The 27,344-nt window shown below is 38.5% G+C and overlaps 1 protein-coding gene across 1 annotated transcript; it reads left to right on the plus strand.

Moving 5' to 3' along the window:
• The first annotated feature begins 14,061 nt into the window (after positions 1–14,061).
• LOC147493951 (uncharacterized) lies at positions 14,062–16,997 on the plus strand. Its single transcript, XM_086567988.1, is given in 4 exon segments — positions 14,062–15,062; positions 15,147–15,824; positions 15,905–15,929; positions 16,461–16,997. Coding segments are annotated over 4 exon segments (2,241 nt in total).
• Positions 16,998–27,344: the final 10,347 nt, after the last annotated feature.

Consider the following 27,344-nt stretch of genomic DNA (forward strand, 5'->3'; position numbering starts at 1 on the left):
TCAGGCCCAAAACCCAATTCTTTCAGTCCAAAAAGGCCTCTTCAGCTGCAGTTGTCTTCAAGAGACGTTTCGTCCACTTTTGCTCCTCTGATTGGGTCAAGGCTTAGACCATTGGAAAGCTCTTTCCGAGCCGGTCGTTTTGACATAAGGTAGGCCTCATTCCGAGGTTTGAGTCCAACGATACGCCTTCGAAGTTCTCACCACTTGTGTCAAGTATTTTGCCTCGTCGACTTTTCAGCTTTTGACCGGGCTTTAGAAAGGCTTTATCTTCTTGAATCTTGGCCTTTAATCACATAACTCCTTAGCAACCGACCTTTGCTTCTTTATCTCGCTAAAGTGGCACATATCCGCATTACATAATGGACTTTGAAGCCCGAAATGCATAAAACACGTGTCGTTGTTAACTCTTAATTATTACTCACATAATTGGTCTAAAAAGTATGTCCGTTATATGGGTTAAAACTACAGTTTTGGGCTCTTATCAAACCACCCCAAAACAGCATTTTGCTTGTCCTCAAGCAAAGATGAGAAATTAGAATAAGTGACCAAAAATGGAGTTCTAACTACTCGCTTTGAGTCGCGATTGCATTGACCATATGCAACAAGGCCTTAAACCACTAGGAATTCCCTAGTGGACGAAGTTATAGCCTCGTGAGAGTTTTCCAAAGAAGGTACTCACAAACTTCAACTATACTACAACGACTAAGAAATAAAACTATTGTTTCCTTATTCATGCTCTAAATTAACTATACCTCTCACTAGCAATGCATATAGAGTAAATCAAGTCGAAACCCTAAGCTAATATATACATAATAATTAATCATCTACAATAAACATATATACAATGAGTAATACTATGAAATGCCTAGCAGTGTTCAAGTTTAAAAACTCCTCGATAGCCCCTTAAGTAGGTTCTCACAATAATAGTCAAGATACAACACTCTGATTTTTCCACTCAAGTTCTCCTATTTACTCCAGTGTCGCAAGTGGGCACACTTTACCTTACAATCTCAATGACAACAAGGAAGCCGAAGTCGATCAAACACATCTGCCACTTACTATCACACTAACCTATTCCTAATTGAGCTAGAGGTCTTTATTAGGTGTCATGGGGATTAGGAGATGGTTTAAGAAGGAAAGAAATGGATATTCAAAAAGGACAAGTCCGAGATAATAGAGTTTTCATATTATGTAACTTAGAGAAAACCTTGTTATTTTCTTTTGCTTCTATACTTTGTTTCCATCCTTAGCCATATTTTTTCTTTTTTTTTTTCTTTGGCTTTTGACTCCTTTTATCCTATTTTTGGAGTTTTTTATTTATTTTTATTTTTTCTTGGATGGAAACTTCTTTTCTTTTCCTCAAGCAACTAACTAATTTTTGTTTACACGTGTTTTTTTTCTTCTTTCTTCACTCATTCTATTCTCGGACTTATTCTAGATTGGGTAAGTTGAATTTTTTATTTTGTTTTGTTTTTGTAACAGGTAAAGGAATTGTGGTTTATGGAAGGCTAAAGAAAGGCTCAGAGGGGCTTACTAGCGGAAAATAATTCATAGGTTTGAATTTCTATATATCGATCCAAAGAGGGCCTAAATTCTCGCTTAGATATGGCATAGTGATCAAGCAAGTGGACATGTGATTTCTCTATCCGGATTTTACTTCTCCCTTGTGTCATTTCTCAAATGTTTCGCTCATATAAGGCTTTAGGCTATATTCTCACAGGATTTGTAGAATAAGTACTCTAGCCTAGATTTCAGAAACTTACTACTAACAATCATAGATACTCATGTAATATATTTATAGATAGATGCAAAGATTATTACCTACATATTAACCTAAGTTTCTAACAATTATTCTAATGCAAAAGCTACATGAGACTTCTAGATTATTAAGAGCATAGAGAAAGGAAACAATACCACTATTCCTAAGTGTATAGCATAACTTATTTATTTATATTTTTGAATTTTTGAAATTTTAACTAGAAAATAAATGCCTATCATACATATCTATATCCTAACATATGCCTTAATTACACGTGTTTCTATGCCCCCCCCCCCCCCCAAACAAGAAGCATGTTTTGTCCTCAAAGCATATAAATAAAGAGGGTAGGAAAATTACCATTGAAGCGCCGAAAATTCGTGAACATCCGCAAAACAAAGTTAGAACGTACTAATATAGGAAATAAAACTGACTCAACTCTATAAAGAGTTCTACCCATTATGGGGTTAACAAGAATGAAATTGCTTGGGACATAAGCAGACACTAAATAGAATGAAAACTTACCTTATCTCCTGCATTACTCATCATCTTCCTCATCCTCTTCTTCTATAAAGAAGTGAGGTTCCTTCAAGCGCCCTGCCATGCCATGATAATTTGCCGCGCTTCCCGCCATTTATCATCTATTATTGCTAACCTATTAAGAGCCACTTAGTCCCGACGGGTGTAGGGTGCAACCTCGATGAGGTTGTATCCTCCACCCTTTCCAAGTCATTGCACCGGAAGGATCGAATAATACTATTGGTGGGTCGCATGATTAATCGACCGTAATCCAATCCGCGGAAACGTGGTACAAAAACAGAAAGAAACATAGCATAATACGGAATCGTAAACAGGCATAAGAAGGTACTTATGCCTCATGCTATGGGATCGAAAGCTAAACTAGACATCAAGGTTCGGGAAGGTCATGACACATACGTCCCCGTGGCTAAAACAAGGAAAACGCCGCAAGTGGCATCATTCACGTAAGAAAAACGCCATTCCCTAAAATGTTTAGCATGATCCAAAACATAACAGCCTATGTTCATGGACAAAGCACCAAAGGCGACGCTATATTCCCTTGGTCCTCGATATAAAAAAATGCCCACCCCATACGACTCATGCAAAACTCATAAGTGTATACATACATATTATCTACCCAATAACACCATGGGTCTTGTATTTCAAATGGGCATAGCAAGTCCAAGAACAAATGCTAGCAAGAACCCGGTAATTTCCATTGGTTCATTATCAATGTTGATGGAGAACACTTGTTCTCCATCCGGTCTTTCAAAGAACATGCAGTTATCGTAAAAATAAGATGCTAGTGTTGGAGAATAAAGTGCATCGTCTTACCATAAGCGGCTCCCACCAACGATATGATCGCCACAAAACCAAGCACCATAAGTAGTGCTTTGGAACAAATCTTCGAAGACTGTTCCGTATCGTTGGAGATGTCATCTCAAAATTATGCTCGAATAGCTATGAATGATCCGAAACTACCCGCAGAAAACCGAAATTTTTCTGGTCCACGGAAGTCGTGGCGCCGAGCGCTATGAAGATTTGAATTCCAGTGTTTGTTTGAGCTGGTCGCTGGCACCTTGCGCTTTGAAGGCCCTCGACAAAAAATCTGAAAAAATTGCAGAGCGAAAGTGCGCGCCCTCTGGGCTGAAAGTGCCGGAGTTGTTGAAACTCGAAAATGAGACTAAAACGGGGAATCGTGGGAGTGAAAGGTGAGTGATGGAGGTTAGGTGTAGTGTGAGTTGTGAGTGTAGAATGTATGAAGTTTATATAGGTTTTAAGTTGCTAAAACGGATCGGGAAGTTGCCAAAAGGTTTTTACGGCAGTTTCCGGAAATACCAAAATTTCCAAACCCGAAAACGGAAACAACTCATTTTCTTGATTCTAAAACAAACCTAGTATCTTTTAGGTTGAATTTATGATAGAATCTACCTATTTAATCGAGATTTCATCCTAGAATGATACTTATTCATAGACATGCCTAAACGGCCATATTTTCACCTTGACTCCGCAATAAATTCTAAGACGAGGGTCATATAAAAATCATGCTGGAATAGATAAAACCACCCCCAAACAATTTGGGAAGGTGGGATCAATATTAAACAACCACGCATAATGAAAATAACCGTGTTATATTAAAATTTTCATTCGAAGTACATTTCACTACAAAATTCAAATTACGGAAATTAAAACTTACATGAAAATAAATGACAATAATGAAACTACAAATAAAAATAGAAACATCAAACGATACTATCCCTAACCACTCCGATGCATCGGTAATGAGGGCACACGGTCCGAGATGGCTCCCCGAGCTCCCCGATGGGCCAAACACCATTCGCCCTTCGGGCGACGACGCCATGCCTCAATGGTGTGTCCTCGGCGAGAATCCCCGCGAGGTGGGAATCATGCAAGCATGTCGGTCCGAACTCGGCGCCGAAGCTTCTAGCTCGGCCTCATCCGTTCCCACCTCTCATCCCCTCTCCTCGGTACGGATCTCGGTTATGATGGATAGTTGCCTGTCGAGTCCGGAGGTCTTCGGGATAGTGTTGAGCTTAACGCGTGCCACGATGAATTACGGCCATGCGCTCGCATCCGACCAACACCTTTCCGGGGCATCCGCGATCAAAACAAGTCAAGTCCTCCTCATCCTCCGAGTATTCTCGATTTCCCCATCCTCCTCGGCATTCTCGCTTCCCCATCCTCCTCCTTCTTCTTCTATATCCTCAGCCAACCTCCAAACTCGTTGGACACACTCCTTATAGATGCGAGGGTTTTGGTGTAGGGTGATGTAAGACCTATCGACGCCTTTGAGCTTCCTCAACTTCAAAGATGATCTTGGTTATCAACACGCGGGGAGAGGTGCAATAGACTTCCCTACTCCCCTAATCATGCTAAGCAAAACTCCAAGATACGTAACTCGCATTTCTCGCTCCCCGAGTATCCATAAGATGTGGAGGCAGTTCAGGCCGATGTCGCCGACCTTCTCCTTTCCCAGACGCTCGCTCGACCAATCCATCGAAATGCAGCCACCGGGTTGGTTATGAGGGATGATCGGCGAACACAATGCGATCTCGCATTGTAGTTCCTTCGTAATCGCCACGCTCATCAATGGTTCTACCCCATTATATTGGGACTCCCCGCAACATGACATCCAGATAGATTCTAGGCGGAATACCTAGAATCTCAGCCAACAACCCAGTAGTCACTTCCTTCCTCCTCTTCGCAACCATAACAAAATCCTAGTCACCTCCAACTCCCTCTCAGATTGTAGAACCGTCGGACTAAGTCTTCGTGGTAATAGGCTTCAGTCGAGTACCACAAACTATTCCAGTCTCTACTGATCATTTCGTTATCGTAAAACGGCGCGAAGTGGTCGCCAGTAAAAGCTTGCTCCGGCAAAATTCGGCGTTGTTGAGTCATTGGAAGTTTGAATACGGTTTGAGGTTTGTAGAAGGTAGGGGGAAGCAATGAGGGACACCTCACTAAAAAGAACGATGGTGGTGGTGGTGTGGTGGCGCGGCAGCACCGATTTTTTTTTTTAATTTTGATTTTCCGGTGGTTTTTGTTGATGTAAATTGGTGGAGGTTGTGGGGCGGCGCGGTTGGAGTAGATTTGGGTTGGGTCTTGGATTGTGGGCGTGGGTTAATTAGGTTTTGTTTTTAATTTATTTTTTTTTGGTCGGGTTTGAAGCTTTGTTAATGGCGGTTTGTGGAAAAAATGATGAACTGATGGTAAAGGTAAGGGCGCGGGTGCGCTGTCGGTGGGCGCGGGTTGGGCCCAAGCCCAAATCGAAATTTGTGAATTTTTCGATTTTTTCGCGAAACTTTAAATCAAAATTGCCGCTTCGTTACCGGTCCGATTTTTACGAATGAGATATGGAAATGATCAGGAGAGAATTTCCAATCCAATGATCCATAAAACACTCTATTCCGACCGTGGATGACATATAAGATAGTGGAAAATGCCTCGAAGTGCGTGCATGATGTATGTTATGCGTACGACTGATCTCTAAATTCAAGATTATGTCAACCCAGATCGTAATACAATTAAACGGCCTAAGCAACTGTAATGGGACATAAACATTCTAGAACGGAAATACGAACACCCCACCCCCAAACAAATTTTTACAACAAAGTTTCAAAATTTGTTTTTAACAAATGGTCTTTTAAAGTCGATTCCCGAGACTTCCTAGATTACTATGTTTATTCTTTAATATATATATATATATATATATATATATATATATTTACTTTGTAAAAAGAAAAACAATAAACAAGAAAGACATGATTCACCCCATAGAGAAACATGACTCAAAAATCCGAGAAAAACATGCAAGAGTGGAAAACATGAATTATGTTAATCGTGGACTTAGGATCCAGTACTTACAGCCACACACTCCGTAGGGAGGGCCCGGTTACCTTAATGGTGCACTCACCAATATATGGAAATGAAAAGAAATGCACCGAACACAAAAGTTGAGTCGTTTATAGTCAGATACTCGAGACTTTATCTAAACATATGCATGAACATGCAGTTTATCATATATCAACAGCCAAAATAGTTGTGGATCATTCTATAAATAAATATCACAGAAAACATATCCAAACACAATCAAGCACCAAGATTTCCTATGACGCAACCTAGTGAATTGAAAGCGAAGTCGGATAATCCTATTATGTAACCTAGCATGCACCTTCTTTTTCATTTTTGAACGAGTGGGTGTTATAGTAAATAAGTGTGGAAAAGTGAATGGTTGTGGAGAATATGGTGGATATGGATAAGTTGTAGAAGGACAGAATGTAACCAATGAGGATGTTCTTTTAGCACAAAACTCATTCATGGTGTGTGTAGGGACTGTTTCAAGTCTGAAAATGAAGGTGTCAAACGCTTTTGTCTTCTGAAGTATTTGTTTACTAGGTGGATTTAAAAACTTATGAAGCACAGAAGAAACAAAAGGATCGAGTGCAAACTCGAGATTCCTTTGAAATGGTCGAGGTGGATGTTATGGAAAGTAGTTCTTGATAGGGTGAATCATGACCTGCTCTAAGAAACTCATCGAATTGCTCATCTAGATTGGTCATATCCTCGTTACTATGATAGTCCTCTACATCTTTGAGAAAGTCATCTATCTCATCCTCATCCGTAATATGTGTATCGACTAGTGTAGGGATGGAAATGTTGGAGTCTTGAACTTCCAAAGGAAAGAAATTTGGCCAATGAATTATCGGGAACGTGTTGTTGAAATAATCTCGAGCAAAGCTCTCGATCATGCTAACCTCTCCATCCATAGACTAATTGGGTAAACGTGGTCTTTTGTTTTAAAAACATTGACTTCAACAGCAAGATGGCCAAAAAGACATGGACATTGAACCATCGCGGCAATTAATGAGCCGCATTGGCAGTTGCCGGAAAGGAGGCCCTAAGATGATTGGGACAGAGTCGCTTATCGACTTCTCAGATCGAGGATGACAAAATCAGCCGGATAGTAAAAAATCCTCGAACTTTTACCGTAACATTTTCGACCACACCCTTAGGATACTTAATAGACCGATCGACTAATTGCAACGCCATTTTAGTGGGTTGCATCTCGCCTAGACCTATTTGTCTATACAAATAAAACGGGGAGTAAGTTAACACTAGCCCCCAAGTCTAATAATGCGGTCGTCGTATAAGAATCTCCTAAGGTGCATTGTATGAGAGGGATGACCAGTGGTCCTTGTACTTAACAATTCCATTATGTTCGATAGAGTTGGAAATTGTTCTATTAAAAGGCGCCTTTTGGTATATTGGTCCTACGCCTAGTAGTAGTACAACTCCTTAAGAAACTTAGCATGGTGTGGTAGCTTTTAATAGCTTCGAGGAAGGGGAAGATTTATAGTTAGATTCTTGAAAACTTCCCTAATCTCCTCATAATTTGTATCCCTAGTTAACACGGCTAATTTTTGTGGAAACGGTGGTTTCGGCTCATATTTAGCAATAGTATCACCCGATGTTTAATCGCGGCTTCCTCGCTTCTTAGGTTGTGTTGTAACCGGTACCTCTACAGCTGGTAGGCTCTTCAGTTTATTTTCGGTATCTAGTAAAATAGCGGGTGTAGGGGCTATTGGTGGGGTAACTATAAGCATAGTTACTTTGTTATCAACCACTCTCCGTAATCGGAGAGTGGTGATGGCCTTTAGCTCACCTACATTTTCATATTCATTACTAGTATTATCGGTTATCTCAAAGGCTGTATTTGTTGTTTTAGGATTAGGTATTTCGTGACTGAAACACACCTTTTGGGTTGGGCTTTATCTTGAGCCAACCGTTGGGTTAAATTATTAACGGATTGTAGGTTGTTGGTTAGATTGAGCCATGGTTTGGAAAAAGTTTTGGCTTACTTGTATGAAGGTGTCAAGACGATCCGTTGTGTAGGTATAGTAGTCACGGGTGGTGTGGACCGAACTATTTCACGGAATTATTTATGGGTGGATTTTGATAGTTATTATTTACCGAACGATACCTCTATTAGCATTATAATTATTATAACTACCTTTGACCTTGTGCTTGACCTTGTCGAGGTTGCACTTGGTTGTTATAATTATTAAAATTACCCCCACCACGCCCTTGTCGTGGTGGAGCTTGGTTAAAACTTTGTGTTGGCCTAACATATTGATTTTTGTACCCTGGAGGTGTGGCGTGTTGGTTATTTCTCCAACCGAAGTTGGGATTTTGTCTCCAAGGGGCTTAGGTTCACTATTAATGGAACAAGCCCGCTCAGAGGCTATAGGGCGCCGTGGGAGTCGGGATGCTCGGGCTCCAAATGAAAACTACATAGATTTGAATTTACATTCATGACGGGGATAGGCTTTTGTTGAACCGAAATGGCCTCTACCTTTTTAGTGAGTGATTCGATTAGAGTTTTAAGCTTGGGATCGTGTTTAATTTCAAACATACCGGCGGCCTTAATCAGATTAGAAGAACTAGCGGAGCGTGGATATCATCACTACCCCCAAGTTGTTATTTCGCTTAAGTTTGATCCTCTAAAAATTTATAAGCCTCCGAGGCTCCTTTGCTTAAGAAACTACCCCCATTCATTATGTCTAGGACTTCTTTATGGTGATGAAGTCCTTGAAAAAACACAAACTAACGTGTCTTTTCGCTAAGTTATGATGTGGACACTCTATAAGGAGATCGGTGAAAACGATTCCAAGCCTCAAAAATGATTCATGAGGATTTTGTCGAAAAAAATGAATCTTGGAAAGCATCTCATCCGTCTTTTAGGGTGGGTAAAAATGTTCCATAAATAAATGAACAAGTTTAGCCCACGAGTCCACGAAATTAGGCATTTGGGCAGTTAACCAAGACGCCTCCTTATCGGCTAAGGTGAAAGGGAATACCCTGAGTTTAATTTGTTCCGCACCAACCGTAGGATGGTGGAATGTTGTTAGGACTTGTTCAATCCTACGCATGTGCTGATAAGGTTTTTCATGGTCTAATCCATGAAAAACGGGTAACAAATTAAAAATATTTGGGGGATTCGAAATCCCCAATCGGTCTCGCTAGAACGATGCAAGATTTGGGGCTATCGCTCAAGGCTTTGTAGAAGTCAGAGAGAGGAGTCTCTTCTTCGTCGGGCATTGTGTCAGGTGATGTGTGTGAAATAGTAGCTAGAGGTGTAGTAGGTGGTAAACTAGATAGACTTGTTTGTTGACATTGTTGGGTAATTACGTTCGGTGTTTTTGTTCGGCCAGACCTTAATCTCATACAAGGCTAAAACCAAACTTAGCTAAAGACGTCAACACTCCAAACAATTATGATATACAAGTATAAACCTCTAACAGAGATCGAGGTGTGGAAGAAAGGAATACCGATTCGTCCTTGCTTCGCTTATGAATAAGCGTCTTGTTTACGCTGTGTTCGTATATAACAAGTTAGAACACCGAAAAACTTGAAAAATCAAAGTTCGAGTCAAAACCGTAGAATTCGGAAAAAATTAGCAAAGGCTGGTCATGCCATGTTCCAAGAACTTTGGGCGATTCGCTTTTCGGTATGGGGGGGTCGCTCGTGTTCCAGTATATAGGCGTCGCTCCTTTATAGGCATCGATCGGCTTCGGTTTAATTTTATCGCGGAATTTTTCAACGATGAAACGGAAAACCACAGTATGAATCAAACAAGGGTGGGTGGGTGAAATGGGACTTTAAGAAAAGTACTTACACTACGAAAACAATGCGAATGTGAAACTAAGATGGTAGCGGCGCCATTTGATAAATTAAAAAATTGAATAGTTTACCTACGAAATGAACGATGAACTCAAAACGTAAGTAAACTAAAACTATCTTATGAGCCTATAAGTTTATCAAAGATTCTACTCTCAATCCTATGAGATATAGTGGAGTAGGAAGTTCGTTCCACTCCTAGTCCTTCCAAGATGTTAATGTTCTCCACGATAAGTACTCTTAACTCTAAAGTCTAATGAGAGATTTACTGGCGGCAACTAGACTACGATGCAACTACCCACAAGATGCAACTAGTCGATTATCGTAACAACTATGAGAATGCTATGTTGATTCTATGATAAGGAGTTAGAGGGGATTGATTCCACCTTAACTTCGACTTAATCCTACTAACGACGAATCGTCAGTAATCCGAATCGAATCGCCCGAGAACAATATATGGTTATTCCTAATCCCTAATTACACATGGCATTCCTACCAATTCATAACTAGCATGTGAACGATTAAACCCATTCTCATGGTGAACTAATCGCTTCTAGAGTGGAAAGGAAATTGCGACGACTCTACAATAATCGGAATCAAGCTTTCATCAAGGCTTCTCAACCCCCTCTAATGGAGGTTTAGCCGAGAATCATTACACAATCATTTCTGATTAAATTAAAACTAAACATAATATAAATAATTGAAATTTACTAATCTAAATTAAACAATAATTAAAATCTAATTAATAACTAAGAATTGAATAACAAGTAATAAATGAAATCAGATCTAACACAAATGTAAATGACAAGAATCGAAATTAACAAACTAGCTATTTTATTAATCAATCTAATTAAGAATAATGATTCTAGAGTTTAATCTAAAACAAGAATTGGATTTGAAACTAAACTTAACATAAAGAATTAAATCTAGATCTAGAAGCTATTCTAATGGCTACTTTCTATTCTAAGCTACTTTTATTTTCTAACCTAATTCTCTACCCTTATCTACCATTAACCAAGAGTGAAGCTTTGGTTTTTATACATTCAGATCCAAAAATCGTGCATGGGCTTGGAGCCATGTTTTGGGCCAGAGAATCAGGCCCAAAACCCAATTCTTTCAAATCAAAAGGCCTCTTCAGCTGCAGTTGGCTTCAACAGACGTTTCGTCCACTTTTGCTCATTTGATTGGGTCAACGCTTGGACCATTGGAAAGCTCTTTCCGAGCCGGTCGTTTTGACATAAGGTAGGCCCCATTTCGAGGTCTGTGTCCAAAGATACGGCCTTCGGAAGTTCTGCTGACTTGTGTGCTATTTCTGCCCGCGTCGACTTTTCAGCTTTTGACCGGGCTTTAGAAAGGCTTTATCTTCTTGAATCTTGGCCTTTAATCACAGAACTCCTTAGCAACCGACCTTTGCTTCTTTATCTCGCTAAAGTGGCACATACCTGCACATAATGGACTTTGAAGCCTGAAATGCATAAAAACACGTAATCAGTGTTAACTCTTAATTATTACTCACATAATTGGTCTAAAAGTATGTCTGTTACAGGGTTAAAACTACAGTTTTGGGCTCTTATCAGACATCCTTCCTGACTTAGTAGTTTTTGCTAAAGTTTGCTTTAACGGTAGATTCGTCATCAATATCATAGAATGTGCTTGAAAATATGGCTTCAACCTCTGAGATGAAAATAAAAGTGCCAAAGCATATTTCTCCAGAATGGAGTACCGAGTCTCTGCCTCGACCATCGTTTTTCTCTAAAAATATACGAGCCTTTCCAACCCATTTTCTACTTTCACAAGGACAGAACTTATAGCAAAATCTGATACAGCCAAATAAAGGAGCAAACTTTCTCCCTCATCTAGTTTTGTAAGCATTGGCATTTCTTACAAATATTTCTTTAATTCAAAAAATGCTTCTTCACATTCCTCATTCCAACAGAATTTAACATTCTTTTTAAGCGACTTAAAAAGCGGCTTACATCAATCCGAAGTTCTGGAGATGAATCTATTGAGCGCAACTATTATTCTCGTCAACCTTTGTATCTGCTTTCTGGTTGTAGGAGATGGCATTTGCTGAAGTGCTCGTATTTGATCAGGATTAGCATCGATACCCCGCTTCGTAACGATGTACCCTAAAAACTTGCCAGAACTAATCCCGAAGGTACACTTTTCAGGATTAAACTTCATATTAAACTCTCACAATATTTTGAATACAGTGTCGAGGTCTTTTACATTATCTACAACTTTCATAGATTTGATGACCATATCATCTATATAGACCTCGACAATTCGTTTGATGAGTTTTTTAAAGATTTTCTCTACTAGTATTTGATAAGTGGCTCCCGTATTCTTCAACCCAAATGACATTCTGATAAAACAGTATATCCCTCCATTCACTACTAAAAAACAGTGATTTTATATCGGTTATAAAATCTCTTAATATCGGTTGTAAGTAAAACCGATATAATAATCCCCTCCAAAATATCTGATATCGGTTCCAGTTTTGTAATATCGGTTTCAAATTTCAAATATCGGGCATCAGAACCGATATATTAATTTTGCAATTTCATATCACAAAATTGAAACCGATACAATTAGTTTGTTATATTTAATATCGGGCCGACTCATGTGCTATGATAATAACTTAAAGCCATAACTTAATATATTTCGTTAAAAACTAAAGCCCTCTCTCAAAGTATGTTATATCACTTAAAATCATAGGCGGGATACAACGCCGAAAGTTTTGAGTCTCCCGCTTAAAACGGAAATAGAAGACATCTTTCTTCTCGCAGCCCACAATACTTCAAACAGCAAAATAGAAACTTCTCGCTCAAAAGTAGACATCTTTCTTCTCCAAAGTTGCGACTTTTCTTCTTTTCTTTTGCAGTGCTTTGGTGTGTTTCCCCATGGTAATTTTTCTTCCTCTTTTGCAGTGTTCTTCTTGTTTTTGTGAATATCTTTGTGTTTACTGCGATTGTGCATCTGTCGGTTGCTAAACATGGTTGGGGTTTGTTTTAGTTTTCAATATAATATGTAAATATTGTGTTTTTTTCTGGGTTCTTGCTAGAGTCATAGTTTTGGGTGTGAATCTATTAGTTTATGAAACTTTGAACTTTGATGCTCAGTTGTTTGACTAAATGTTTGTTTAGAATGTAAATTAAAGTGTGGCTTACGTTTTTTGCATCAATTAAATTTAAAGTAGGTAGCTTCATTTCCATTGTCTAGCTTAGAACCACACTAGTTACCAAATCTGCTAGAAACTTAACTTATCTATGATGCATTAAGCTACCTTACTTCCAGTTCTAAACATTTTCTTTGTATTTTAATAGGAATGATTTAAAACAAATCTTGAAGTAGACTTTATTATTTTCCAGTTTTGTTTTGTGTATTTGCTTAAATATACCGATTTTTTATAAGTTGTACATGTGTTTTTTTACATAATATTGGCATTGTTAGGAAAATTCTTAGGTAATTAAGCAATCGCTTTCTGATTATTTCTTGTCTCTAGCATTTTATTGTGCTATCCAGAAATGGACAAGTCTTGGATGTCATTGAATCGGTTTACTACTGCATATGGGAAAGGGGTTGAAAGTTTTATGACGTTTGCCAAAAAGAAGTTTGGTGAACATAATCCCATGCCATGTCCATGCAAAACATGTGGGAATCTCAATAAATTTGTGGCTAAGGATGTTGAGTTCCATCTGTTTTACCATGGTGTTGATGGAAGTTATACCGAATGGATATGGCATGGAGAAAAATCTCATGGTCAAGCTCCCTTGAGTGTGCCTTTAGATAGGCCCACCCATCACCATTTTGGGAGTGAAGCCCTAGGTGATGATGCACTCGCAGATGATACCACACCCCCAGATGATGCTGCTAGCACAATAAAATTGGCTCAGACCGCTTGTGACCAGTATTCATCTAATCCCGAAAAGTTTCAGAAAATTCTTGAATAGGCTGAGGAACCTTTATACAAAGGTTGCCCAAAGTTCACCAAATTATCTGCGGTCGTTACATTGTTTAATGAGAAAGCGAGGAGTGGGTGGTCTGACATAAGCTTTTCACGATTGTTGAAAATCATTGGAGATATGCTACCCGATGATGATAATTTACTACCCCGAAGTATGAGAGAGGTGAAAAAGACATTGTCTGTGTATGGGATGAGCTATGAGAAAATAGATGCCTGTCCGAATGATTGTGTGCTTTATAGAAAGGGAACTGATAATGAGAATAAAACTAATTGCCCTACTTGTGGTGAGTCAAGATACAAAGTGAATAAGAACCTGACTGAGCAACATAAGGGGGTGCCGGCAAAAGTTCTGTGGTATTTTCCACCTATCCCTAGGTTTAAGAAATTGTTTCAGTCGGTACAGACATCAAAACATATGACTTGGCACGCTGACAAGAGAGAGGTTGATGATAAGTTACGCCACCCAGCTGACTCCCCCGCATGGAAGTTGGTAGATGAGAAATGGCCAGAGTTTGGCAAAGAGCCAAGAAATTTGCGCTTGGCACTTTCAGCAGATGGGGTCAATCCGCATGGCTCAATGAGCAGCAAGTATAGTTGTTGGCCAGTAATGTTAGTCACTTACAATCTCCCACCTTGGTTGTACATGAAAAGAAAGTTTGTTATGTTAACGATGTTGATTTCAGGTCCACGACAACCTAGAAACGACATTGATGTTTACTTACAGCCACTAATTGATGACTTAAGAACATTGTGGGATACAGGGGTTAAAGCTTATGATGCTTATCGATAAGAGGCTTTTACATTAAGAGCTGTATTGTTGTGGACTATTAATGATCTCCCTGCATATGGTAATTTATCTGGTTGTGTTGTAAAAGGCTATCATACTTGTCCCGTATGTGGTGAAGAGACACAATCGTGTAGATTAAAACATTCAAGGAAGAATGTATACATGGCCCATAGAATGTACCTTCCAGAAGATCATCCCTTTCGGAAACAGAAAAAAGCATTCAATGGTGAGCAAGAGCTTCGATCAGCACCTATTCCTTTGACTGGTGAGAAAGTGGCAGAAAAGGTTGATGGAATCAAAACCTTGTGGGGGAAACCAATACAAAAAGAGAAGCCCAAGAAAAAGAAAAAGAAATCAAAAAGGTCAACTCCATTAAAGAGGAAGCGGATGGAAGATGTTAGTGATGATGGTGGTAGAATTTGTTGGAAGAAGAAGTCAATTTTCTTTAACCTCATCTACTGGGAGTACTTGCTTCTTCGGCACAACTTGGATGTGAAGCACATAGAGAAAAATGTTTGTGAGAGTCTTATTGGAACCTTGCTGAATATTCCAGGCAAAACAAAGGATGGACTGAATAGTCGTCTTGATTTGCAGGAGATGGGTTTAAGGGATGAATTGGTACCTGATGTAAGTGAAAAGAAAGCTTACTTACCACCAGCTTGTTACTCATTTTCCAAAGAAGAGAAATTTAGTGTGTGTGAAACATTGCATAAGTTAAAAGTTCCAGATGGATACTCATCGAATTTCAGAGCATTGGTTTCTATGCAAGACTTGAAGTTGGGGGGTATGAAATCTCATGATTGTCATGTGTTGATGCAGCAATTACTTCCCGTGGCTATACGATCGGTGTTACCAAAACATGTGAGGATTGTACTTATCAAATTCTGCTCATTTTTCCATGAATTATGTGCGAAGGTAGTAGATGTTCTTAGATTGCTTGAAGTTCAGAAGAATTTGGTGGTCACCTTGTGTTTACTAGAAAAATATTTCCCACCGTCATTCTTTGATGTTATGGTTCATTTAACCATCCATCTTGTTCGAGAAGTCCAGCTTGGTGGTCCCATTTGCTTTCGATGGATGTATGGATTTGAGAGGTATTAAGAACATTAAATATTCTTCTAATATTATTACTAATTTAAATTATTTAAAGTAAAGAGTGGTTTCTGTGTTTTAGGTATATGTCGGTGTTAAAAGGTCAAGTAAGAAATCGTTATCGTCCGTAGGTTGCATGGCGGAATGTTATATTGCCGAGGGAAGCGGTTGAGTTTTGTAGTGAGTTCTTCTCCGGATTGGATGCAGGTTGGAATTTCTCCCATTGAAAATAACACACCCTCTAAAATTGTGATCGAAAGAATCCTCCGGAGGTGATTTTATTGCGGTGATGTTAAGTCCTTGGAGCAAGCACATTGCTATGTATTGCACAATACAAGTGTTGTTCAGCCATATATTGAGTAATTATACTTTAACTATTTGACTTACAAATTTTACGCTTTACTCTAATTCTTTATGGAAATTTTAGAGCTAACCATGTGGTTCGTATGGAAAACTATGTAGGAGACACATGAACCACCTAAAGAAAACATTTCCCCAACAGTCCAAAGTTCAGAAATGGTTACAAGATGAACATAATCGTTCTTTTAGTTCTTGGCTAAAAAACGAGGTAACAATTGTCAACAGTAAAACATGTTTTGTGTCTATTTAATAAATGTAGCTAACATTTTTAAGGACAGGTTTTTGAAGATCGGCGCGTCTCCGGTAACAAAATCTCAGAAATCTTGAGATGGGTATCACAAGGTCCCCGTATACATGTAATGACATATCATGGTTACACAATTAATGGTTGTCATTTTACCACAAAGGATCGTGATGCTTCACGTGTCAGTCAGAATAGTGGTGTTAGTCTAGTGGCCACTGCAATGCATGTCTCTAGTGCAAAGGATAAAAATCTTGTTTTCTGCGAAGCAGGATACTATGGTGTTATTGAGGAAATATGGTTGATTGATTATGGTCATTTCAAAATCCCAGTGTTCAAGTGTGATTGGGTTGACAACAAGAATGGCTTTAAGGTTGATGAGTTTGGTTTCACCATAGTTGATCTTTCTAGAATTGGCTATAAATCCGATTCTTTCATTTTAGCCTCTCAAGCAAAGAAAGCCTTCTATGTACCTGATCCAGTCAATCAGAAATGGTCCATTGCTCTAGCAGCTCCTCAAAGAACCTATCATGCTGATGACAATGAAGAAGACCTCTTTGATGTTTGGCATTGAAGATCATACCCGGCCCCGGCAGTAGTGCATTATGATGAACCTTTGGATCTTTGAAATGAATCCGAGAAAATGTACACACATGAAGATGTTGAGGGATTTGACCGACAATGATATTTAAGTAATAGATCTTTTGCATGGTGCTACTGTTTTTAAAGTCTGTTTTTGTCTTATGACATTTTTTTTGTTTGTTTTGAAAATTGATGCCAAAGACATGTAATCGAAGACTATGTATGGTAATTGCGATTTTTGTGTAAGTGTCTTTTTTGTTCCTATATATTTCTTTGCAAAGGCATTGTTGTACTATGTTTATTCATACTGTGATGCTCGCATTGCATTGTTATACTATGTTTATTCATACTCATATGCTCGCATTGTTCTCGTATCATGTTGAACTTACCCATTCTAGGCCATGCACAATATATTTATTGATATGTATGGTTTTTTCATAGCATAGTAATGGATCCGAAAGGAATGGTGAATCACGGAGACAATAGAAGTAATGTTGATCAACCCCACATTCAGAAAAAAAAAAAAGCTAGTAGGGGGACAACCTGTAATGCTTGAGATGACCAAGAATTGGGATGGAAAGGTAATTACCGTTGAAAGTATGATAAAAAAGGTAGGCCTACACCACGAAAGCAAAGACGCAGAAGAAGATAGCCGGTTATGAAGGGGCTTTGGCAAGAGTAATGGTCCCACTTAACGCGTTTAGTGATTGGCGCAAACTAAAAGATTTTTGGGGAGGGCAATTGGAAAAAGATTTATGGGCTACAATGCAGGTAAAGAAATATGCGCTTTCCGGCCTGTTATTTATATATTTTAGAATGAATTTTCTGTGGGCTTACCATTTAATTCATTTGATATAGACGAGATTTGTGTTGGATCCAAATACGAGGGCTCAAGTTATATCTGATATTGGCCTCAAGTGGAGGACATTTAAGACAACTCTGACTACTAAGTACATACTTCCATTCAAAGATGATCTCGAACTACTTGTGGCGCCACCTACAAAGTATAAATATCTTGACATAATGGTTTGGACTGCATTTGTGCAATCAAGGTTGACCCCGGAGTTCCAGGTATATATCTACTTCTTTTGTTTGTTAATGTATTTTAGATATATATACATATGTTAATGTCTTTTCTTCTTTGGAATTTTTAAGGAGTTAAACTTGCTACAATCTGAAAGGCAATCCAATAATGTGTATACACACCGACTGAGCAGATCAGGTTATGTGGGTCTTGAAGAAGATATTGTAAGTACATTTAGTAAATACTATTTTAAGTAGTTTCTTACGATCAAACTAAACTAACTTAGATGTCTAATTGTGTTGTTATGGTTCATGTGTAGAAAAAAAAATCTATAGAGACAGGCATTTTTGTTGATCATGAAGATAGGAGTGTCAAATGGAAATTGGCTCGTCAAAACAAAAACGGCGAATATTCAAATGACGCCACAAGGGAAGTAATAGGAAAAATTGTAAGTTTCCATTGTCAACTGTTTTGGACTTTTTGTTAAGATTTCCCAAGGTTGTGACGTATCAAACGCCTTAACTATAGCTTGTAGGTCCGGAATTCTTCCTAACTGTTCCATCAGTGTTAATTTTTATGGTTTGAGCAGTAGGTGGTTTCCACTGATTGCTCTTAATTTGCGGGGCAGTAGGAAGATCGCCTTTGCATGCCCATACATCAAGCTATTTTTTATATCACCCGTATACATATGGCTCGATTCACCGGTTTCATTATTATTGTAGGATGATCTGAAAAAGCAAGTAGATGAGGGATTATAGTGACTGAGGGAAGCAATGATGTTCTTGCTATGGCTTTGGGTACCCCGGAGCACCTCGTGGGCTTTAGTTAGAGGCTTAAGGGAAGCATGTCACGCCAATGGCCTATTTCAAAATACCAAAATGAGGAACAAAGAAGTATAATGCGGAGCTGTTGGCCCAATTACATGAATCTCAGGAAAGGGTGAGAGTTTTAGAACATATTGTGAAGGAAAAAGAGACAAATAACTCCCACCATTCAGAAAATGTTGCATCCAATAGTAGCGGCATCTCAAGAGGTCGACAGGTAGTTTGCCAAACCTTAGCTTTTTGGTTTAGTAGAAATTTTAGAAATTTATGCAATGTTGCTTTGTCTTTATTTATTAACTTTCACTATCTCTTACATGTAGTTTGAAGATGGTGGTACTTCAAAAGTGGACAAGGCAGTGTCAAATATTGAGTTTAGTATCCCGCAAGTATGTTTTATGGGCTAAATTGTGAAAGTATATCCAACATTAGTTTCATTCTATAATATACATTAGTATTTAATACTTGTATGTATTATTTGATAGATGCAGAATTGTAGATTGGCTTTGGGATCAAAGGACAAGATTGTTGCCAAAGGAAAGGTTTATGAGAAGACGGGACCATTGGAAAAAATTCACAATCTTCCTTTAGGGGAGCACAATGTAAAAGTGTCGATTGATTGTGTATTGTGTCCCCGATTCCCTCCCTATACCAGCATAACGTGTTTTGACCTCTATTTTAGATGCACACAACTCATTTGTGGCTTGGCCTGAAAAGTGGGTGATAGTAGGTGATAAGGTAAAATATATTTTCCAAATTTTATTAGTTATGCTTTTAGAACTATCGTAACTAACTTTAACGTTTTTACTTGATTGTAGGATGTCGTTGATGATTCTTCTGTAGCTAATGGTGAAGTGGCAAGTCAGCTCCAAAAGTTTGGCAAGATTATAGAAAAAATGATGAAATCAAGTCAAATAAGTATTCCACTTGAGAAGGGGGTGTTTGAAGAAGAGATAGCATTCAATTATTTCTTAAAATCTGATTTGTTAGATGTTTGTAACATGAAGAAGCTTGAGGTTAACTCAATGACTGCATACTTAAGGTAAACTATTTGTCTCAAGAGGAATCTTTTATACATTGGGTGGTATTGCCATTTAATTTACTATACTTATTTTTTTAGGTTTCTCTACGACCGATTTGAAAGTTCTCGAGCAAAATATGGATTCTTCCATCCTTCACATTTCAATGATTTTGGAGATAGAGAAGAGATGAAATGCAACCTGATAAAGAGAATGAAAGTTGTGAGAAAGGATCAATTGATTTTTGTGCCATACTCCACCATGTAAGTGTGTATGTACTGTATATTCATGTGTGTTCAATGTATCTTACTAGTTATTTAATTTTAACCACTTGTATGTAATTAAATCTTACTTGTCATTTAATCTGTCCACTTTTGTGGCTTTAGGGGTCATTGGCTTTTGTTAGTCATTGATATGACATCAATGGAAGTGTTTTGGTTGGACTCCATGGTACGAAAGGCTATTGACTTGGATGTAAAGTTCATAGTGAATGAGTGAGTAGTTCATTCTTCTTGTTTGTTTTTTTTCAAGGCTTCATTTTTAAAATACTAAGTCGTAATGGATACCGTTGTGTGAAGTGCGATGAAAGTGGTAGCTATGGAAATGGGAAAAAGAACTAAAGGAAATCCGACTTGGGAATTGGTGAAGGTGAGGAATGAATAGTTGTGTTGATGATATACCACATAGTTTAATCCTCTGTGTGTGACTTTTTTCATCTCTATGTAGTTACCTAAACAAACAGGGAATAAGGAATGCGGCGTTTATGGAATGAAATTTATGAAGCACCTTATGGAAGATCCTCTCGTGTCGACAAAATCTAAGTTGAAAGAACTTGGGGAAGTAGCGACATCACCTAAGACGAGGAGCTTAATGATATTCGCTTGGAGTTAGTTGAATACATTTTGGATTTTATCAACCATGGAGAATAGGTACTTCCTATGCTTTTGGCTCTTAATTGGCATGAATGCATGTTTGTCTTTCTTGATGGCATGAAACCTATTCCCTTTATGACCTAAAACAAGCTGACCTCCGCATTTGTATTCCTATTAAGGACAAGAGTTAGACTTGTCTATTCCTACTACAGAGTTTTACTTATCTTTACTATAACTTTCTCGTCATATAGTCTATTTAATAAAAAAAATTAAAATTAAAATGAATATTAGCCATGTCAACGAATCTGATATTTTAGACTATGCCGTACCCAAATTTCCGTACCTGTGTCTAAATCGGACACTTGTACTTTCTTCCAACATTTTTTTTTCTTCTTCTTTTAATTCCATATTAGGGTTTTTGTTGTTTTTGGAAATCCAAAACTATGCAGTGTAAAATTTATGCAAAATAGTATGCATTTTGGAGTTACTATGGGTGTTGAAATGCTGTTTTCCCAATTTTTTTGTTATTTTTGTTCTTTTGATCTTCTGTATTTAGGTTTTGTGGCATAATCTAGCACGTGTGGAAGCCAAACAACTTCTGAACAATTCACCTTTATGACATTCATTACTATACTTCAATCTTGATTAAGTACTACATAATTTGTTACTGCCAAACAGGGTCTAAAAGTATTTTTAGTCGGTTTTGCTAATGCGGAGAGTTTATTTTGCCTTGTTTAGCTTACTTCAGTAATTGTTCTTTTATATATGTTTCACATGACATATCAGTATTAACAAATGTGATTTTTTGTTGTGTTTGTCCCTGCTGAATTAATTTCCTTTTTTTCCTTAAAAAACTGTGAGTACGTCATCAGTTTAAGAAAACACTTGAGAGCCTTGAGGCACCAAACCTTTTAGAGGGTGATTGGGATTGGGGTGTAAGCTTTTTCTTTATAGTTAGAACTTGATTCCCCTTTCTATTTCCTTGGGAAGGTGGGAATTAAACCCAAGACAATGAGACCAAGTCCCAAGGCTCAGCCTGACTGTTCCAACTATCCACCCTTATACATCCTTAGAAATATTAATAATTGTGTCACACATAACATGCCTTATGAATATTATTAACAAATGAGTTGGAAAATCTGTCAAGGCTTTAGGTTATCCTTGGGGATACACTGTCAAGCTCTATGTTGTCAAAGCTGTTAGGCGAGACACTGACTTAATAAAAGTGACTTCGCTACTAGAGCAGTGCAGTAGTCAGGGAGTTAAGGGTAACCTCATCTATGTAATAGATGTATCTGGACATGCTCTTTCTTCCCCTGCCTTTGGTTGGGCAATGCGCTATGTTGGTTCTTTGGTCAGAACAGAAGCCAGGAAGGCACTCGTAGGTGAGCTTGAGTGAGTGTGCTTGGTAGGAACAATCAGTCTGTCCCTTACCTGCCCATTCAAGCCTTTCAATATCTCATTTGGTTAAGCAATTGATAGGAAGTTTAAGTAAACACTTATACTTACACTACTACACTTATTTGCCATGTGTGAAATAGTGTAAAATAATATTCAATGTTAGGTTGGCGACTTCTCTTGGAGTTTAGTAGTTACATGTTTAATTTCTTGGTGTACGTGCTTGGTATTATTTTGTTAGGCTTCTCTTGCAAAGTATTGATGAAGTGCTTGATTTATGCCGTGTGGTAAAGTTTTCATTGGAGAACTAATGGGGGAAGCTTTACATGGAGACATCATGTGCTACTTTTGGTTTTTTGTTTAGTTTTAATTTTTTTTTTTGTACATGCATGGAATGGAAATTAGAGAACTAATCGAGGAAGCTTTACATGGAGGCATCCTGTGTTACTTTTGATTTTTTGTTTTGTTTTAAATTTTTGTACATGAAAGTGCAACACATACTTTTTCAGTGGAAAATTGTCTATAGCAAGCTTTCTTATGCAAGTCTTCTTTTGTTAGCTTACTGCAAGGATGTTGTTGGTATATTGTGAGATTGCAGGTTATTTTGTGGTGCTGCAATTGGTTTTAATATTAAAATAATAATAATAATAATATTATTTCGGTTACAAAACAACCGATATTAAACAATTTTACAAAAACCGATATAACAGACAAATATCAAAACCGATATAACAAACAATATAATAACCGATATAATAACTCTTTTTTATATCGGTTTTCTCTGTTAGTTATATCAATTTTTAATGAATTTATGTTATAAATACATAAGATTATTACATCAATTCATGTTTAACCGATCTAGAAAGGGACACTTATTATATCAGTTATGGTTATCTGTTATATCGGGGGTACTTATATCGGTTTGAAGTTTATTGAAAAACCGATATAATAAGTCTTTTATATCACTTTTTGGCCGATATAAAACCATTTTTTTTAGTAGTGATTAACAACGAATGCCGTTTTTAGTTAGTCCACAATAGCCATTAGAATCTGAAAATATCCCGAATACCCATCGCAAAAACTGATCAACTCAAAACCAGCAGTTCGATCAACCAATTCATCAATTCTAGGCATGGGATAATGATCCTTTGGACACTTTTTATTTACATCGGTAAAGTTGACACAAATTCAAACTCTACCATCTTTCTTAGGTACTACCACGATGTTTGTTACCCATTGAGAATGCTTCACCTCTCTGATTATGCCATTTTTTAACATCTTTTGTATCTCGACTTGCACCGCTTCTTCATACATCGGTCTCACCTTTCGATGTTTTTGGTGCACCGAAATTGCATTCTCTTCCATATTCAGCTTGTGTGAACAAACATCTGGATTGATACCAGTGAGGTTCGACATCAACCATGTGAAAACATCCTGATTCTCTTTCAAAAAGACCATCAACTCATTTCTTATGTTTTCCTCCATCTCTATACCAATGAACGTATGACGCTCACTTTCTCTTGTACTAATATTAACTTTCTCTACCATTTCTATAGTCTTTCTTTCCTAGAGGGGTTCTTCATGTTAGTTGAGCTCTTAAGTGAACTTTACCTGCTCGTGTATTTGCACATTGGTGTCAACAGGCAAAGCTTGCTGTAATTGCTAGTTAGAATTTTCCAAGACGCCCCCAGTGTCTTGGCTTTTCCCCTTCATCATTCCCTTTACTGTGGCAAAATTACATTTTTCTGACTCGGACTGATCGCCCTTAATTTCATGCAATCCATATACAGTTGGGAATCAGATGACTTGATAGAATGTGCTAGGCATAGCCCGCATTTTGTGTCTCCACTTCCTTCCCAATATGGCATTGTGATCAGAATGGTGCTTGATGACCACGAATGTCGTCATCACCGTTTGAGGCCTAGCTCGAACTGGCAATTTTATCTCTCTAGCGGGCTTGGTACAAGTTCCATTAAAACCATATAAACTGAACTTCAGTGGCTTTACATGAGACTTATCAAGACCAATTCCTTTGAATGCTCTCCAAAATAAAATATTAACTGAACTACCGCAGTCTACTAATATCTTCTGTACATCATAGCCCGCAATACGCAAAGTGATTAACAAAGCATTGTAATGTGGTAACATTACCTTGGATAGATCCTCTGGTACGAACATAATTGCCCCAGGAATGCTAGCCGACACCAGCTGCTGATTCACCGGACTTGGCTCGACATTGACCTCGAGCACCTCTTTCACCGTCGATATCTTTCTTATCTTATCTTGAAGGATTTTTTTCTAGGGAATTTCTCCTTTGTAAATCATGTTTATTACCCCTAGTAGCTTCTCACGTATAGTCGCCGTTTCTTCAGGTCTAACATCAGCCCGAAATTCACTCAATTTTCCTTCCTTCATGAGCCTGTCAATCTCTTTTACCAGCTGCATACACTTATTAGTTTCATGGTTCTCAACCTTATGAAATTGACAGTAAGGTTTGCCTTTTATCTCCCTAAGAGTGAATTTCGGCCAAATCACAAACTCTTCTTTTGCTATCATCCTCAATATATCTTCCGATGTGGAATTGAGAGCTATGAAATTACTAGGATCTAATTCCTCCTTCAGTGTTCTCTCATACTTCCTTCTTTGTTGCGGCTGATTATCTCTGTTTGTGTACTGGTCCTGAGGTCTTTTATGATCTGACCTCGAGGAATCTCAATTTTCATATCAATCAGTATTATCTTTATCTCTTCTTCCTGCATCAATGACTTGCAACACTGCTTGAGCGGTGGCCGTCTTTAATCCTTCCTCGACTCTGATATCTCTATCAGCTTTATCATAAAATTCTTGCAGAGTTTTAACCTATTTTCTCAATAGATACTTGTGCATAAAAGATCCTGGTATTACACCTGCTTGAAAAGCAATGACAGCTGTCATTTCTGATTCATCCAATCGTTCTACCTACTGGGTTTCGGCCTTGAACCTTGCCAAGAAATCTTTCAATGATTCCTTCTTTGCTTGCTTTAATTAAAATAAGGCCAACACCTGCTTTGGCTTCACCCTCTGGTGACCGTAATTGGTGAGGAACCTTTCTTCAATTTCACGAAAGCATGACATGGATCCCTCTGGAATTGTGCAAAACCATTTTAGTGATTTGCCTTTTAAGCCTGAAGAAAACGATTGACATAGTACAGTATCCCAATACTCGGTACCCTGATATATCGAGAACTGATGTCGATAACTAAAAAGATGGTCCATGGGATCAGTGACCCCCTCATACTAACTGAATTTTGGATTCTTGAACTTTGGAGGTAAATGGGCCCTTTCTATCTCCTTTTTCAATGGATTCCTACTCACATCGTCTGCCAGCTTTCGAATCGAAGATGAGACCTTTTCCAGTAGCTGATCTCCTAACTGCTTCTACATCATTTCTTGCACCATTTCCTTCGTGATTGGTGCTTTAACTTCTTCTTCTTGCACCACCTTTGGTGTCGCTCTCGCCACAGATTGTACCTCTTCAGGATGGCTTCTTCTCACCTCCTCGAGGTGACTCTTTCTCACCACTGGGGTGCCTGAGCTCGACTCCTCACCATCCTTCTCATACATAGCGTCTTCAGCACGCTTCTCCTTTTCTTCCCTCATCGCTTTATTTTCAGCCATTAACATCTGATTTTGTTTTTCCAATTCAGTCATCCTTCTCAACAAATCTTTCAAAGATACTTCTTCCTCTCGTATCTCATCCACTTCTTCCACCAGTCTACTCACTGATCGTCTAGTTCTTCGCTTTGCATTCTTAGATGCTGCTTGAGACGTGTTTGCTTTATCAACCATTAATGTTGTACTTGATGTCGCTCGTTTGGGAGGCATCTTGACAAGAAACCAAATATCTCTCTAAACAAATTCACTATTCTTCACTGATCCTATCGAAACTCCGTCAACCCTTTTAACAGTAGATTCGAAACTCCAAAGAAAACAAGAAAAGAGTGTTCTTTCTTGATCCTTGAAACACGGACGGCTCCAATGTAGTTTGCAAAAAAGTTTCTCAAAGATCAACAATCAAGAATTAAACAAGAATCAGGAACAAAGATCGAGTTGAAATTTATCTTTATTGATTAGTAACAGTGTTACAAGTTTCTCTCTTTCTCTCTCTCTTTGCTCTGGTTTTGTTGGTTTTTCTCTAATGAATTTGGAATGAATATTTCTTCCTCTTTCCAGTTTTTATATAGTGTTGCAATGGTAGCTTCGCCCCCATTTCCTGCCACGTGTCCCTTCTCTTCTTCTTCCTCCTTTTCCCGCTTTTCCTGCAACATACAAACTATAGTGCGAAATATCGACAGTCGTGTTGATATTTTTTATTAATCACAATATTTGGGCTGGAATATCAGGGTGACAATATTTACCCACGCCACACACGTGAGTAAGGTATTTGAATGAGTCGCGTTTGAGCATGTATATGACCTAAACATTGTGTACACATGAAAGGCACGAATAGGCAGCTCAAGTGATAGCGGTCAAAGGAAACTTTTACATTGAGCTCGGTGGGGTGGAGGTGGATGATACCCTCACTGTAGGGGAGTGATGTTCTCTATACAGCACGTGCCTGACATGGTGGAAATGGCGCACCGACCTATGGATCCAGGTCACATCCATGAGCTAATAGAACGCTACAGACAGGTCGCAGTATCACGCGAACTACACTAGGAAGTGACTCAGATACCCCTTCCAGAAGCAATCATGACTAAAGATGTACTTGCACATATCTTGGCGTCCACCATCGGTCAACGCCAAGTAAAGCTACTTGTCTGTTCGCCACTCCACATCATTACAGCAGACCTATGTAGACATTTCTCACATGCTATCCTGATCTCCACCCCTCGTTTGGAACACCATTTACACGTGGAGGGCAAGGATACACTCTCAATGTCTATAAATACCTCTCCTATGAACTACGCCAGACCTGATTCTGCTCTCCCCCACTAAAACCAAGAGCAAGATATGTAGGCAGTTTGCTCCCAAGACGAACTCGGTCCACCCAACAACCCATTCCAGTCCCCAGTCGACTGTGTGTAAAGGTAAGCTAAATCATACCTTTACATTGGCGCCGTCTGTGGTCTCGATTACTTGAGAAACCAAACCACTTCCAAACAAATCAATAACCAAAACTCTCAAGCCCACGAAGCATGGCAAGCCTCGAAGCTCAACTCCACA

The sequence above is a fragment of the Coptis chinensis genome, chromosome 6 (genome assembly GCF_015680905.1).
Source record: "Coptis chinensis isolate HL-2020 chromosome 6, ASM1568090v1, whole genome shotgun sequence".
NCBI classification, from domain to species: domain Eukaryota; kingdom Viridiplantae; phylum Streptophyta; class Magnoliopsida; order Ranunculales; family Ranunculaceae; genus Coptis; species Coptis chinensis.